The sequence below is a fragment of the Cupressus sempervirens genome, chromosome 3 (genome assembly GCF_028749045.1).
Source record: "Cupressus sempervirens isolate cs-2001-9-10 chromosome 3, ASM2874904v1, whole genome shotgun sequence".
Classification (NCBI taxonomy): domain Eukaryota; kingdom Viridiplantae; phylum Streptophyta; class Pinopsida; order Cupressales; family Cupressaceae; genus Cupressus; species Cupressus sempervirens.
The window spans coordinates 463,989,833-464,008,117 of NC_143120.1; the positions used below are offsets into that span (position 1 = coordinate 463,989,833).

General features: G+C 34.8%; 1 protein-coding gene across 6 annotated transcripts in view; it reads left to right on the plus strand.

Annotated features, from left to right (window-relative positions):
* The first annotated feature begins 237 nt into the window (after positions 1–237).
* The window catches only part of LOC149567130 (Tetratricopeptide repeat (TPR)-like superfamily protein), a 93,881-nt gene continuing 75,833 nt past the window's right edge, over positions 238–18,285 (plus strand). For 4 of the 6 annotated variants that reach the window (XR_016362347.1, XR_016362348.1, XM_089820326.1 and 1 more), the window contains exons 1-3: positions 248–1,248; positions 16,795–17,017; positions 17,156–17,635. Coding sequence is in view for 4 of the 6 variants with exons in the window: in XM_089820326.1 (XP_089676452.1) it covers positions 674–1,248; positions 16,795–17,017; positions 17,156–17,635 (1,278 nt within the window). In the remaining 2 variants the exon portion in view is untranslated. Of the gene's footprint in view, positions 1,249–16,794; positions 17,018–17,155; positions 17,636–18,285 lie in introns of all 6 variants that reach the window. The other 2 variants (XM_089820324.1, XM_089820328.1) reach the window with 2 other exon arrangements.

An 18,285-nucleotide genomic window follows, 5' to 3' on the forward strand; every position in this document is an offset into this window, starting at 1 on the left:
AGACAAGATTAATCAAGTATTTGAAAAACTGTTCTTCATGTACTTATACTTTTGTTAGTTATCATTACTATAGATTTCTTACATCTAGACATTACAATAGATAAATTGTATATGAAACAATAACACGAACAATAATGACATCACCCCTACAAACATCCCTATATTTAAGTTGGTTCAGAAATAATAGAAAATAGAGACATGAAGGGTAATAAAAATAAATAAAGAGGCAATCCAAATATGAACCTATAGGGAGAAATGTTTGATCAACAATATCCTTAGCTCCTTTGTTCATGAAGACCTCGATTATACACCATTTCATTTGCTTATGCAGAGGCAAAAACAAAAACCTTTCACAACTTTTCAAGATGCGATCAGCCTTAATTTCGATCAGCCTTAATTTTTCATTTGCTGGACTTCTGATTTCCTAGAATTTTTATATTTCATGAGGAAGGTAAGTCGGGGGAGGAATTCAGCTTGAGATTGTAAGCTCACATTAATCCACGCAAAAGCAAAACCCTAGTATCTGCGTCCTTTCAATCTCATTCGGTCAGAAAGTTAGTCATGATGGGCTTTGCCATGGGTAGATAGCCATTTTTAGTTCTACAGGGGTACAGCTTGTATGGCAATTGTACATTTCTTTGCACATTTTTATCAGCGAGTGTGAATGTGAAGAATGAGAAGGATAACAAGGCAAGCAGTATTGATAGGAGCAAGGCAATGCCGTTCAATCGGCACAACATGCTGCAGGGCGCAGCAGGAGCAGGTGGAAGATGTGGAAGGCGTTTCGTCAATTCAATCTTCATCTCTTTCCTCCCCGCCACAATCGCTGATTCCTATAGGCATGCAGCGGCAGCAACAGCGCATGGTTCGAAGCGAAGTGCCATATGACCCGCGCTCGGCCAGCAAAATTCAGGTTTTTTCCCAGTCACTTAGTCTGTCCAACTTACTCGATGTTTTCGCGGACTGGACGGCGTCGCAGAGGTGGAATGAGATTAAAGATCTGTTTGAGGAGTGGCTGAGAACACTGAACGAGGTGGGGAAGCCTAATAAGCCTGATATTAATGCGTACAATCACTACCTGCGGGCGCATTTGATGACGGGCACCTCCACTGCGGAGTTGCTGGACTTGGTTGCACAAATGGAAGTGGTCTACAATGGTCTCGTCCCTAATACTGCCTCCTTCAACTTGGTGCTCAAGGCCATGTACCAGTCCCGTGAGCCTCTGGCTGCTGTCAAGTTGATCGATCGGTATGTATTTCTTGCAAGCGTTGGTCTATTTCACCCCTGCTGTGCTAAGTCCCATTGCTTCTGCTCAGAGAGAGCGGAAAGTTTCTAGTAAAGAACTGTGTGCATTGGGATTTCTGTACGTGCATCTATATACTTTTTGATAATATTCTGGTGAGAATTATGAACATTTGATTTAAATCACTAATATTTCTGATCACACACTGTGATAAGCATTTAATCTAGCTAACTTTGAAGGAGAGTTTATTTTAAGATCAACGAGGCTAAAGATAGCCTACGGGATAGACTGCCTGCAAATTGATTTCTGCTTTTTTGGCACTTTTCTTATGTAACTTGATGATGAGTGCTCCTAACTGTTCAACTGTCCTCTCACTAATAAATCAATCCAAGAATCAGCTATCAAGATATTTACATAACTGACCAAACTGTCCTTGAAGATGTCCCACTAAAGTAAAATGCTATGTTTCCATTTATAATTAAGGAACTAATTTTTAGTTTGAAATAAAAATAGCAGGAATATAAAAAAGGAACTAATTTTTAGTTTTGAAATAAAAATAAAGATTAGTATTTAGATGACAGCAGTTTAGGAAGGGCTGCGATTTGTGAAGGACTATGTACAGTTTTGAACGGACAGCAACTTCCGAACGACATCCTCCTTCATGAGGTGATTTAAGACATATAGAAAGGGCTTTGATTGGGAGAAATATGGAAGAACATCGGCAACTTCAGAACAGCAATCAGGACCAGCACTGTTAATAATCAACAAAATATAACATTTCTGTTTATTGTGGTATGAAGTACATATATTTTTAAATTTATGCCTGATGCATGCAGTGATATAATTCTTTACGTACTAATGTAGAATAATGTATAATTGGCATATAACATTATATATATTGACATATGTAATAAAAGGAATTTCAAGATAGCAACAATTGATCATGACAAGGTAAGGAGGGGAGTACAACGAGGGAAAACGGCTATAGGATACCTTACTAGGCACCACCACCATCATATGAGATGGTGAAAGGCCACATGAGGTCAAGAGGCATAGTGTATCTGCTCTTGGTCCTATTGTAGAGGGTCGCTTGGGCAACTTATTATAATTTCTCCCTTTACCTCTACATTGACCGACTGTTGGGATGTATTTAAAGGAGTCTCAAGCATTTAAGAGTGAATAAGGGTGATATGACGAAGGAGAAATGTTAGAGGATTCCTCACTATGTACACTAGTTCATATGAGATGGTGGAAGGCTACACGAGGCCAAGAGGAATGGTATATCTGCTCTTGGGCCTAGGGTAGAGGATCTCTTGGGCACCCTATCATGTCTCTTTATCCAAACTTTGTTAGGGTTGAACCCTAGTAACGAATTAGATATGTTATATGTTTAAAGTGATTATGAGTATATGTTCTTAAACCCTAAAATGACTGATCTTATGAATTGCACCTTCAATAATTGGGCTAACATGATTGAAGGATCTCAAAAAAGGTTCTATTCTGCTTCACATTCTTTGGTAAAGTTATCTAGCTACATAATATTTCATGTTTATTGAATTTATTATTCTAGGGTAAAATGTAGGGTAATCTCAAAAGGGGACATTATAATGATGATATTCATTGCAACGTGATTAAATTACCAACATAAAACAAGTGGCAAATATATAAGATTGAAATGACATTTATAGAATTGCGAAGGCATTTGCCAAGTTTAGAATGATAACACCTGTAAATCTAGCTGTAAAAGCAAACCAAAGAAGGGTCTGAGATGTTGCTTGTGATGGGGGCCCAGAAGTTTGCAATGCTTGCTTCCCACTTAAGGTATTTTTGAGGTTTGTTATGATCAATTGGAAATGTTCATTGTAGTATTGTTAAGCTACTAATAGAGAACAAGCTGCAAAATATAAAAGATCAATCTACATAAACCAAAAAGAGGAACAACCTACATATCAAAGATTTGTTCCACCTGGCATAGGAAAACGAGAAAGCTAGTGGATACACCATCGAGGAATTTCCCTCGTGCTGCACTCAATAGATAGAAACCCCAATAAACCCATGAAACCCCAAGTAACCAAAGAATAGCATAACTCAACAATAATCTTAATACTAGGGACCTATGGACAAAATACCATATTTTAAGAATTTGGATCGAGCTCTGATGCAATGTAAGTGTTTGCCCAAGGCAATGAGAATATGCTATGATCTAGACGCTTGTTAGATAACACAAAAGATAGAGGTAAATGATATGATCAAAAATTGTTTGGATTCAACAACGATCAATAATACATCATAAAGCCCATTTTCCATTAAGTACAATATAGATATGGCTGAATATATAGGCGATACATGATAACTAAGAGATATACAATGGATCATCCTCCATTATAATGAATTATGTTCAAGAATAAAAGGATGATACCGAAACTTTCATAATAAAAAGAAGGATGCTTGCTTCGCCTAAAGAAACGACAGGCCCCTTAGATTAGAATAGTAGGGCAAACAAACGAACAAACTCGATCCCAGGTTGGCCAACTATAGTTCAGCCTATCGGGCAAAAATTGGAGAAGTAGTATGGCCCCGCCTCTAAATTGGGAGATGGTAATGTGATAAGAACACTAAAAGTGAATTTTGTATATAAAGTGGAAATGAGATAACAACTATTATGACCTAGAATGGAATTTCTCTTACACTATGTATTCAAATAAGATGCAAACTGTTAATTCTGTAACTTGTAAACATATTGATCTGATAACAGATCAGTCTGATCTGATATGGCATGATAAATATTGATCTAAGTCTTTGCATTGTTCTCTTAAGGATATCAACACCAATCCTTGTGTGTTAGTTTAAAACTAACACACAAGGATTAGGCATAATAGACTTTGGAGGAGGCATGTCCTTTCTAAAGACATGTCCCTTGATTTCTATATTTATTAAGGGTATGGTTGAAGTCTAAGAGCATACAAGAACACAAAATAGTCCACTCCTTAGTCAATACTGCCAATATACAACTTGCAGAAGAAAAGATTGTTTTCAGAATTATATTTCCAATTTAATTCAAGACAATATTTGAAGTTATTCACAACAAGCTACAAGGAGAGGAAGAAGGTAGAATCTAATCTCTGATTCAGTCATAGAATTTGCAAAAACTTTACATGGTATTAGAGCTCTGGTAGTCAAACCTAGGCTCTGCAAAATTCAGTAATCAGACTTTATATATATCTAGCATCTATCTCCTATCTTCAATGGCATACACAATCAGACTCGAGGACAAGTTTGATGGGAAAGAACACTCTGATGCCTAGAAATTCAAAATCATGATGATTCTTGAAGAAAATGATGTAAAACAATTTGTTGATAAAGCATCCAAATGACCTAGTATTGAACCTCGTAAAACTATATGGAGTAAAGGAAATAGAAAAGCCATTCAGATCATATTAGATGGAGTAAAGAATGATATTGTACCTATGCTAACAAAACATCAGACAACATTTGATATGATGAATGCATTACTAAATGCATATGAGGTCAACAATTCAACTAGAGTTCTCGCATTGAAAATACAACTAAATCACATACAAATAAAGAAAGGAGAATCAATGAATTCTTACTTCCTAAGGGTTGCTAGCATTAGAGATGAACTGTCAAGTATAGAAAACATTATTAGTGACACGAAACTAACACTGATGGCTATAGATGGATTACCAGATTCGCGGGAAACTTTTGCACAAGTAATAAGTGCCAGAGATAAACTTCCTGACTTCAACATACTTAAGAGGGATTGTCTTCAAGAAGAATCCAAAAAATTAAAGAAAGGAGGGAAACTGAAAACAGAAGATGAAGAACTTCATGTTCTTAATACAAACTCCTATAAGGGCAAAAAGAAGCATTTCAAGAAGAAAAAGGGAAATCAAAAGAATGGCAAACCCAAGAAAGATCTATCCAAAATAAAGTTGTTTCAGATGTGAAAAATTCGGACACTACACATCTAATTTTTCTAAGAATTCTAAACAAGAAGTGAATTGTACAAATGTTACTAGGGAAGAAGATAACTATGATCCTGAGAATCATGTATTGTTTTCATTACTATCAAATGAAATCTCAAGTAAAGCATGGGTAGTGCTAGTGGATCTTCTAGACATATAATAGGATACAAAGAAGCACTAGACTCTATATCAGAAAAGGTTAATGGCGAAGTTACCATTGGTGATAATTCAACACATTCCGTCGAAGGAATTGGAAACTGCACCTTGAAACTAAATTCAGGAAATTCTCTTCTCCTCAAAGGAGTACTTTACGTACCAAGAATTAAAAAAAATCTAATCTCGGTTACAACACTTGAAGATGATGGGCATAATGTTGCATTCATGGACGGTAAAGTAATAACTTGGGCAAAGAACTCCTCAATTAAGAAAACAAAGTTGATTGGTCAGAGAAAGGGATATTTGTATGAATTAAATTCAGAATCTAGTCGACCTATTCAAGCCTTAATTCATGAAGCTGCAGACATAAATGAAATATGACATAGAAGATTGGGGCATTTAAATTTCAAAACCTTATCAACTATGGAGAAGATGGTTACTGGTTTACCTAAACTAAATAAAGACCACTCAAGCATATGTAAAGGGTGCGCTCTGAGTAAGAACACCAAAAGTCCATTTTGTGATAGCACTAGAAAAACAAATAATTTTTTGGAATTAATTCATTCAAATTTATGCGGACCTATGTCTGTTCCTTCTCTTTGAGGATTCTGGTACTATATTTTGTTCATAGATAACTTCTTTAGGAAAGCATGGATTTACTTATTAAAATGCAAAGAATCAGAAGAGAGCCTAAAGAGATTTAAAGAATTCAAAACATTAACTGAAAACTTATCAGGACATAAAATTAAAACTCTTAGAACTGATAATGGAGGGGAATACACCTCAGATTTGTTTAAAAGGTTTTGGAAAGAAACATGAATTAAGAGGGAGTACACTGTTCTTTATAATCTAGAACAAAATGGGGTAGCAGAAAGAAAGAATAGAACAATTATAGAAGCTGCTAGAGCTATGATATTTGATAAAAATCTAGAATATTATCTTTGGGCGGAAGCCTCTTTTACTGCTGTCTATATTCAAAATATAAACCCTCACTCTTACCTTAGAGATAAAACTCCTGAAGAAGTATTTACTAAGGTTAAACCCAATATAAATCATCTTAGGATTTTTTGGTGCCCCATATATATCCATGTTCCAAAAGAAAAGAGAACTAAGTTAGAACTCTCTGGGAGGAAAGGTATTTTTGTAGGGTATAGTGAAACATCTAAGGCATATAGGATTTTCATACCTGGATAGAAAAATATTGAACTTAGTAGGGATGTAATTTTTGAAAAAGATCTAGCATTCAAAAGAGCCCTATGTTCTGAAGAATCTTCTCCTTTACCTAGTTCTGAAAGAAATATTGAGTCTGAGTCTCAGAGGGAGAACATAGAAGAAATTGAAGATGAAATTCAAAATCTAAATCTTGGAGAAATTAAAAATTTAAAGAAAAGACCACTGTGGGCCATTAAAATAGTCGAGGAGGCACAAGACTTTGCTGCACCGTCTGGAACAGTCAGAGAAAGCAAAAGACCTAAAAGATTTTCTAGTTATACAACAAATGTGAATGATTTGTCCAAAATAGAACCAACCAATCCTTCATATGCTATTGAACGAACAACTTGGAAAGAAGTTATGACAAAAGAATACCAATCTATTATGAAGAATGATGTTTGGAAAATTGTTCCAAAACCTAAAGGAAAATCTGTCGTTTCTTCCAAACGGATATTTAAAATAAAGCATGTTGCTGACGGTAGTATTGAGAAATATGAAAAGCTATATTTGTAGCTAGAGGATTCTCTTAGAAAGAAGGGATTGATTATGAAGAAACTTTTGCTCCTGTTGCCAGATATACCTCTGTAAGAGCAGTCCTAGCAATTGCAGAATCAAAGGGATGGAAAGTACGTTAGATGGATGTAAAAACAACATTCTTAAATGGAAAGATTACAAAAGGGCTATATTTGGAGGAACGTGAAGGATTTGAAACTCATGATCCTAACATTTTTGTTTGTAGGGTCAAGAAAGCTCTTTATGGGCTTAAGCAGGCTCTAAGGGCTTGGTATGAAAGAATTGATAAGTATCTCACCGGCTTAGGATTCTCCAAAAATGAAGCCAATCCAAATTTATATTATAAAAGAGATAAAGAGGATATGGTAATTGCGATACTGTATGTTGATGATTTACTAATAATAGGTGATGATCATCTCATAGATAAATGCAAGAAAGATCTAATTAGAGAATTCGAGATGAAAGACTTGGGACTCCTTCATTACTTCCTAGGACTGGAAGTACGGCAAAATTCTGACAATATCATACTTAATCAAGGGAAGTATACATCAGACATTTTGAAGAGATTTGGAATGTGGAATTGCAAGTCTATGTCTTCTCCAATGGAGAGTAATTTACATAAACTTAAAGAAGTAGCAATAGAATCTCCTTCCATAGATTCTACTCTCTACAGACAGATGATTGGGTCCCTTATGTACTTAGTAATTACAAGATTTGATATTTGCTATGCTGTTAATGTCTTAAGCCAATTTATGTGTGAGCCAAAGGAGATTCACCTAGTTGCAGTTATACACATTATGAGATACTTACAAGGCACGCTTAATCTTGGACTCAAATATGAGAAAGTTGACTTAGATTTACATGGATTCATTGATTAAGATTGGGGTGAAAGTGTTAAAGACAGGAAAAATACTTTAGGATGCTGTTTCAGTTTAGGATCAGCAATGATATCTTGGATATGCAAAAAACAGTCTTCAGTAGTTCAAAGCTCCATAGCAGCCGAATACATTGCAACAACAATGGCCTCTCAAGAAACAATTTGGCTAAGGAAGTTACTTGTGGGATTATTTGGGCAAGCCATGAATCCTACGATTATTCATTGTGATAATCAAAGTTCCATCAAGCTTTCGGTGAATCCAGTTTTTCATGACAGGTCCAAGCATATTGAAATTCCTTACCATTATGTAAGAGATATGGTAGACAGGAATACTGTAAAATTAGAATACATTTGCATTGTAGATCAGATAGCAGACATACTCACCAAACCTCTATCTAGAGTGAAGATAGACCGCTTCAGGAGAAGACGTGGTATGGTTGAATTGTAATCCATTTGTATTCTTTAAATTATTAATAAAATAATTTTATTGTCAGGCTATTGACTATTATGGGCTCCACCATTTGTATTCATTATTTAAGAGGTGACGATCTTTGAGATAATGAACACTTGTATAAAAGACATTATGAAAGATAACAACCTCTTAGATAATGTGCTAAACAATAGAGTTCTACTGAAAAATCTAGATTAGTTCAAGATCATATTGTGATGTAGACATTGCTATGTCTATAAGTTACAATTTGGATAAAGGAAGAATTTTTTTATTCTCCGGGGTTTATCATGTGTTCTGGTTGATGTTAACTCAGGATCATGTTGTGATATAGGAAAACTAGTGTCTATGAGTCACAACTTGGATAAATGAAAAACTTAAATTATTCTTTAGATTTATCTTGTATATTGTATTCTTTGCAATACTGTTATCACTAGTAGCAGTGATTTGTCATATCACAGGTTTACTAATATGACATTGTATCATGTGTTCTATGATACCACATGCTAAGAAGATTCAGATAGATATAGAGTATCAATTCTTGCTTGTTCATCTTTATTGATGTTGCTAGATATGATATCTCTCAGTATGATTATTAAGATAAAAGAGAGTGTTAATTCTGTAACTTGTAAACATACTGATCTAATAACAAATCGGTCTGATCTAATATGGCATGATAAATATTGATCTAAGTCTTTGCATTGTTCTCTTAAGGATATTGGCACCAATCCTTGTGTGTTAGTTTAAAGCTAACTTAAACTCCTTTGTTTTGGTTTGTGTTTAAACTTACTAATTTAATGAAAAGTTGCCGACTTCTAGAGATTAGGCAGAATAGACTTTGGAAGAGACATGTCCTTTCTAAGGACATGTCCCTTGATTTCTATATTTATTAAGGGTATGGTTGAAGTCTAAGGGCACACAAGAACACAAGATAGTCTACTCCTTAGTCAATATTGCCCATATACAACTTGCAGAAGAAAAGACAGTTTTCAGAATTATATTTTCAATTTAATTCAAGACAATATTTGAAGTTATTCACAACAAGCTACAAGGAGAGGAAGAAGGTAGAATCTAATCTCTGATACAGTCATAGAATTTGCAGAAACTTTACACAAACTCCTAGTTGCCTACAATCTAAACTACTAGCAATGCATTATCCAAAGTAAGCTTAAGTAAAGTGTAATCAGAAATATTTAATTAACACCCCCCCTTAATTGCAACTTAGTGGAATGCACTTAAACTCATAATGCTAGATGACAAAGCAAGATGGGTCCTGACTACTAGGTCATGTTAGTCTACTAGGCCATGGTAGGTACTCATGTACAGTAGGTAAAAGCGAAAGTAGTGCATGAAATTTCTCATAAAGCAAAGAAAGTGATAAAACCTCATGAAAAGCTTCACCTCAAAAAGAGAGATAAAAATAAACTAGATTCATGGAAACTAGATCCATGGATGGATGAAGTACTCATGACCCCCTAAGACTACATACATTTGTATATACTATATACAATAAAAAATCCTCCCAAAGTAAGGAAACAAGGAGACATGATATCTCCCCCATAATGAACAATGTCCTCAAAAGATGGTGAGTGCTTGAAGGCAAAACATAGGTCAATGCCTCAAAATGTATGACATCTCTGGAATTTGAATTGGAATTTCCAACACATAGTCATGATCAACACGAATGAAACTCACAATGCTTGATGACAAAGAAAGATAGGTCCCAACTACTAGGCCATGTTCGGTACCCATGTATAATAGGCAAAAAGTCAATGCAATGCAATGCAATCTCTCATAAAGTAGAGAAGATGAGAAAACCTCATGGGAAACATTCCCCCCTCAAAAAGAGAGATAAAAATAAACTAGATGCATGGATGGATGGAGTACACAACTGAAGATATAATTTCATGAATGCCAATCGCCAAAGACTCAAATGCTTCCTTTGAAGATAACGAGGCTCCTCCAAATGTTGTATCAAAGGATCCACAATCATGTCAATCTTGAAAGAAGGATCAAGTGGAGAATGAAGATAGGATTCAAAGTGTTCCCTTGCAACATTTGAAGAAGGATCATCCTCATCAAAGAGAAGATGAATGTCATCAATGATTTCTCCCAAATCTTCAATGTAGGACTCCACAAAAATACCTGCAATGTTTGTCAACAAGTCATTCCATGAAATTGTGTTTGGAAGACAAGGAGTATCCGGTTGTATTGAATCACAAGAATCCGTGGTTGTAGGAATACAAACATCATAAAGAGCAACAATAAGAGTGATCTCAACTAGAGAAGTAGGAGGTTCAAGTTGAGCCAATAAATCATCATAGCTGTCAAGTTGTGCAAGATGTTCAATCTCCCTTGAGGTATGCTCATCATAGGGAATGTTATTTGCGTCATCATGTGGAATGAGACAATCTGCAAGTGGATCTTCTGGGAATAAGGAACATGTGGAACTCCAAAATGCTGCCAAATAATGGTCGAATATGTGGGTGGGAACCTTATTTCTTCAAGCTTGGGTTTGACTCTAGGAAAGGAAGATGAATTGATGCTGTAAGAAAGCGAGTCTATGATATCCAAATTCCTTTCATGCTAAACTAATTTACTCAACTCGGAAATTGACTTGGGCATGAGTCCATAAAGCTGAAACAAGAGATTTAGCCATCTAAAATATGTGATAATGCCTTTCACCCATAGCTCATAATAATCTCTAGTAGAATGTACGACAATAGGATGAATTTTATATTCCATGATTGCAGCCTTGATGCACTTCTCACATGACAAAATGAGATCGACAAACAAATAATTGCACCCTGCCCACAATGTAATAAATCAAAGAACCCTGCCAAAATAAATGATTTTCGTACTTTATATGTAGTGCATGTACAATTGCCACTTGCAAAACAAGGCAAAGTGACTTCTGATTTTGATGATTACAACTAGAAATATGAAACTATAATAGACTCAAACATGTAAGGCACATGATCACTCAAGGATCCAATTAGTTACAAGTGCCAAAAATAGGCCAAAATTGACCAAATGTTGAAAGTGTTATGTCTACTCACAGTGATTACAGACTGATAGCAATTCTGGAAAGTAGACGAAAAATCATGCACTTTACAATTAAAGGCTCCTAAAAATGTATCCATATGAGCCCGAATGGATGCCTTTGAAGTTGGGTAAAATCACCAAAAATAGAAATTTCTGTAAAATTTGTCCACCAAAACCAGAAACTAACACCAGCACTGAAAAGTTCATGGGATTCTACCCAAAAATCAAAAAAACAAATGACACTTACAAAAGAGTTTGTATAACCAAGTTATGACCCTCCAAAGTTGGTCTGCGAACAGTGATGCGTCCAAATTTTCAAACCTTGTTGATGTCAGTAGAAACAACAGATTAAATTTGACTTCCAAACCATAGGTTAAATCAATGAAGCAAAAATCATGATTAATCTTGAATTGGGGTTACTCCCGATTTTTTCCCCCCAAAATTGCCTGAAACATAGTCAATGATATTTAGGCCCAAAATATTGTTTTAATCACGATAAAATTGTGTTTAATCATAACAGGACTGCAATTAATCGTTTCAAGGTGTGCGAAAATTTGCTGTCAGGAAAACCTAAATGGCGCCAAATGAAAGTCTTCTTTTTCTATTAAATGCTACCGCAAGACCTCTGAATGACATATCTGTAGTTGTCTAATGGGTCTATTGTAGAGAAGGATTAATAATTTGTTTTCCATGGGAGCTGTTGTTTGCCAAGGATTAAATCATTTGTTTGCCGTAGGAGCCATAGAGGGATAATATCGTTTGTTCACGGTTTACGTGAGAGTCCAGTTGCTTTCAACTTCTTGTTTGCATTTGTGGTGAGAGACGAGTCCATCGACTCCAGACTCCAATTAAAGTTTTGCCAAATTGGAAATTCATTTTTTCGATTAGTTTTTTGTGTTTATTAGAGTTAATCTATAGTATATATTAGCTTAAAAAATGGCAGTTGTTGGTAGTAAATTATTTGTTTCCATTATATATATTTTGTATTTGTTTTTGTTATTATATTTTATTATGCTTTGTTTATTTTGTAAATACTCATGCCTTATGCAGTAAGCATTTATACTTTGAGTTAATAGTTTTGCAAACATCATGCGGAGTCAGTCATGATCATTTATGATTTTACACATCAACATTAAAAATATGCTAATTATAATAAATTGTAAGTTTTGTAACTATAGTTAACAAAAAGAAGATAATATTGATTATGTTAAAGCCTTTTGCCTATTGGAGTTGTAGAAATGCATTAAGCTTCTAGAAGATAATTGTAGGATAAGAGTGGATTGTTTATTGGCCAACTTAAGCTCTCATACTTCTCTTGGAATGGGCCCGAGTTAGCACGCCTAATGTTTGATGAAATCTACAAATCTTTATTTTAATTTTGCCAAAACTAGAGGTGTTAAATATCCTATTATGTGTTTGAACTTTTCTTCAAACCATTTAAGGACGTGCTTTTAGTAAGATCTCAAGAAATGCAATTAGCAAACTCGAGAAATTTGAACTTTCTACTTATAATTTTGAAGATGTGAAAGTCTCTTCTCATGTTTCCATTAGAGCTTGTGTTCCTGGATAAAATTGACTGGTTTATCACTAAGAAGTGCCAACTTTTTTCAATTTAATCAACAGGGCCTAGCATGCCATTGCCTACTTTCGAGTTTTTGGAACTTTGTACTTAGTTTATAGGTTGACTTTGTACAAAGTCACAAACTATATTGTAATTGACATTTGACAATTGTCTCCATCTAGTTATCTTCTATGCTATTGTGGTATGTTTTGTGCAATGAAATCAGTGATATTGTAATAAAATTATAAATGATGAAAATCTATTCTGTACAAACTACTAGTTGAACTCTATACTTTATTTACTCTCAATATATCTATGATGTGGAAATGCCCCTTTTAAATTTTTTTTACTAGTTTTACTTCAAGTTTTTACATTTTTTGCAAATTTGATTTTTTTCCGATTTAATCCCAAAATTTCCTGATTTTTTCAAAAAATCCTACTCTATTGGTTTGCTTATATTTTCCCAACATGATTTTCGCTTCTATGGGTTAAATTATCACAGATATATTCGAGACGAGGAACTTATTGCAAAAACTTTTGCTTGTTGAGAAACTGCGTTATTTTCATGGCAATAAAATATTGCAGAACAGTTTCATAATGTTGCAGATATTTGATGAACTTATTGGCAATAAATCGAAGTTTTATGCGATAAGTTGGAAATACACGGACTTTCAATTCAATTATGTTCTTGTTAAAACACATCAATTGTCCTGCTTGACGGTATGTAGGTGTGAAACTAGGAAATGGCAGGAAATAGGTGTCATAGAGCAAATGAGGAAAGAACGTTGGAGATAAGAATGACATGACAAGAAGATAGGGCTCCTCCTCTGCAGTAGATTAGACAATCTACAATGTGAGTAATGGTGTAGAGACAACCTACACTTTCAGATGAGCAAGCAAATCACATCCATTATTTTCTCTGTCTTTGTCCTTATGTTCTTTTTTGTTACAAGATTTCAATATGATTTATATGTTATCAGCTATAAATTAAGTTTTATTAAAAAGTTGAAAGTAAAACTACTATATTTATTAATATATTAAAATTTTCAATGATATAAATTTTACAATATAATATTTAATTAAGTAATATAGTTTTATAGTAAAAAATTGTTCAATTTTAAAACTTTAATGATATAATTTTTAAAATATAATATTTAAAGTATATTCTATATTATTATAATAGAAAATTATTTTGTCAAATTATATCATATTATTGTAATAAGTTTTTTCTTTTTTGAATTTTGTAAAAAGAATAATGCATTTCTAGTTAAATTTAAGCGATTGTTGAGTTCCTAATAACTTTTGACTTATCTCCGACATTTGTCGATAGTGTTTTTTTGCCCTTGGTGATAAGTTGCTAACAACAATATTTTGAAATATGATCCAAACACCAGTTGCAACAGAGACAAAATAGAGAGGCACAACAATCAAATAACTATCAAATTTATGCTCATGAAATGACACAAAAAATGGGTTAAAATTGATACCTAAATGGCCGTCATGACAAAATGAATAAAAAAAGATCTGATGGCCAAATGATTGTCAAATTTGGTGCCTTGAAATTTGCATTTGGAAAAAAATGCTTTCTAAGTTTTCTCGGACGAATGATAAATTGCCCACATGTCCTTGTGAGTTGGGTGTGTTTGAGGCGGTATGCCATGTTCACAGTTGTGTTGGATCCTTGGAAATGCTGTGTGCACCAATGGCAAGGCACCACATGGCACAAATATGTTTGTATGCAATGAGTTGATTGTCGTGTGGGCTATCTTTAACTCGCTTGCCTGGAGGGTTGGTTGTTGGGCTGTCAATCCCATGTGGAGTTGTACATCTTGCTCTTGAGCTGTCACTTTGGGTTGGCATGATGGTTGCATTGTGGCAACATGTGTTTGAAGCACGAGTTCTTTTCTCATATTTTTGTTCGACATTGGCAAGAACATAAAACTGCGCATCTTTTTTGTGTGTGCATCACGAATGATAAAGAAGTTAGTTATGACTGCAGTTTGGTTGGACTTGGTCTACAGATTGTGCGAAGTTAGTGCTAGAAGTTGTTTGGTAGGCGACGATTGGGGGGGGGGGTGGGTGTCCGATCCTTTGCCGCGTACAGATCTTATCTGTGTCAGCTGCCTGTGACAGCTATCACAACACAGAGATGCTAAAACCCCAATTTTTAGTTGCTGCCTACTTGAAGTTGTTTGGTAGGCAGCGACAGAGGGGGGGGAGGCAGGGGATGGGTGCCTGGTCTTCTATTGCATACGGATCTGATCTGTGTCAAGTGCTTATGATATCTATCACAACATAGAGGGGCTAAAAACCCAGCATAATAATGACAATAAAATAATGAGGTAATTGCTATTGCAAAATTTCAAATTAATTGCATATTAAAATCTTCTTTTCCCAAAATTTCTGTACCACTTGCAGATTGGGCCTTACAAGCCCCATTTGCAATTTTTTTTGCCTCAGATTTGACTTTTGTTCAAGGTAGGCAAATTTATAGTCAATTTGTCAAAAACGGCCACTTGGACGCAATGGTGAAGTTGAATGTTGCCCTAGACGCTCCCACAAGATGCTGGCACCCTGGATCTGAATCATAGCCCTCCAACACATGTACCATAAAACTCTCCAAATGCTATTCAATGAACGCTACGATGGCTTTGATACCATGTAAGGATTTGGATCAAAGACTGATACCATGTGATAATTTGCCTAAGGCAATGAGAATATGCCAAGATCTAGAAGCTCATTGAACAACACAAAAGAAACAGGCAACCGATATGATCAATTAATTAATTGGATTAATTGATGATCAGTATAAAGCCCATTATCCATTAAGTGCAATGTAGATATGCTTGGATATATATGCAATACATGATAACTAGGAGATATGCAATGGATAGCCTAACAACCACCTATAAACAATGAGAAGATGATAATGTGATAAGAGCAGGAAAGGTGGACCTCACACAAAATGGAAATGAGATAACAACTATTACTATCGAAAGTGGGATTATCCTACACCATGTGCTAAAATAAGATGCAAATTCCTAGGTGTCTACAATGCAAACTACTATGTAATGCACTATCCTAAGTAAATTTAAATAAAGTGTAATTAGGAATATTTAATTACACCAACACACGTAAATTGTCAAGGTCTAGTAAATGACATTTTCAAGAAAAGGTGTGAGTTTTCAGGAAAAAATTACTCTAGGATTTGCTTAATTGATATCTTGTAATTTTTTCCGAACAATTCGTTACTATGAATATTAAGAGCTGAGTACTGAAGTATATTTATGTTCCATGCAAATATTTTGACAATTAAATACTGATGTAGGGTCAAGCCTGCATGCACCACATGGTTTGTCCAGTTTAGTCATAAATATTTAAATAGTGAGGGAAACAATTATGATAGTGTCAGACGAAACACTGTGTCTTTATACTTTGAATGTGATGGAGTGAATAGCCCAAATACCAGAAGTGGGTATCACACAAGTAGAAGTTTGCTTCTAAATTGCTTTTCATTTTTCATTTAGTTGTAACAATTTATTCGATCAAGGATCACATACAAATTAAACTTTGATTTTAAACAATTTTATCTCATGAGCCAAAAATAGGGAAAATGTTCAAAACTTCCTTTTCTTTCTTGTGGGGATAGTTATGTACAATGTCAATCTTTAATGCTTGGAAAAGTCTTCTACTGTTGTTCAAGTCTACTGCATGTCATTTACTAAGTTTCATTTTTTGATTCAATGATATCAGGATGATTCAGACAGGACAAGATGCTGCACCCGATGAAGAATCATATGACCTTGTTATTGAGCTGCTGCTGCTGGAGAGACAAATGGATCTGGCACTAAAATACGTAGATTTATCACTGAAATCTGGTTATATGCTATCCACGAAAACATTTAGTGATTCTGTTCGAGCTTTTTTAAATTTAAGCAAACCGGACACTGTGCTGTCCATTATAGAGAGATGTAAGGTACAGGGTTATTTTTTTGTACTGTTGCTGCAGCTTGATTTGGCATTTATAATATTAATTTTTGTTCCTATCACTGTATTATTTGGCTTTAATATTTTGACTAATGCATGCTTTATTTTAACTTGTATGTTTATCCAGGCAAAGGATCAGAACAAGACTCTGTGTCCTCCTTGGAATTTGTGTACATACATTGCAGATATTGCAATTCAAGCAGACAATAGTAAATTAGCATGTTGTGGATTGGAATTCCTTGCTCGATGGATTTCTCAAGTAAGGGCTTCTGGACCACCAGTTCAACTAACAGTTGAGGAAGGCTTGGTAATTGGTGCACTTGGAACAGCTGCCAGGACTTGTAGTGCTCCTCTTTTAAAGATTTCTTGGGAGTTGCTAATGCGGTCTTTACAACAGAAAAGACCACCATGTGCTCAATCATACATTTGCAAGATACATGCATTTGCAGCATTAGGAGAACTGAAATGGGCATTTCGTGCTTTATATGAACTTGAATCTGCATATGGAAATGCTGAAAAAAAAGATTTGGAGCTATTTTCTCCATTTTCATCATTGAATCCTCTTGTTCGGGCATGTTCTAATGGTGGGTTTGCTTCATTGGATGCGGTATGTTTCTATTTTGGGCAGCAAAACCCTTGTCTCTCTCTTTTTTTTGAAGTATTGACAACTAGTCTAAGCATTTTGATTTCCATGGCTTTTTCGTACCTGTTGAACTGGTTCTGGACATTTTTGTTTGTTGATTACAAAAATATTTTATTGGTTGATAAAAAATAATTCCTTCCTTCTACTGTGTAGCCATTAATTGTTAGAGGGTGGTGTACTTTTATGTTTTTATGCTGATTGTGGCATCAAATATTAGACTTGTGAAGGTTTATGTGTGCCCTTGCTTTGTAAACATTTAAATGTGAATCTTGATAATGAGGGCGAATCGAAAATATAAAAGGAATTACTGATTGTTTATTTTAATTTTATTATAAAAGGTTGTTGAAAACTTGGCACAAGTCAGATCTGTGGGAATAAGTGAATTTGGCAAGTAATCAATGAATCACGTGTTATTAATGCGTTTTTGGTTCTATAAATCAAACACCTAAAATACTTGTAGCTGCATTCATAATTGGAAGACTTTGACTCAGCATAGACTTGGGAAAAATTTTGCAGCATAAAACATTGCTTAAATTTCTTAAGGACGTTTTTCTTTGGAAAAGTCAATGAGAAAATATATTCGATGAAATCATAAATGACAACTTTTGGCAATT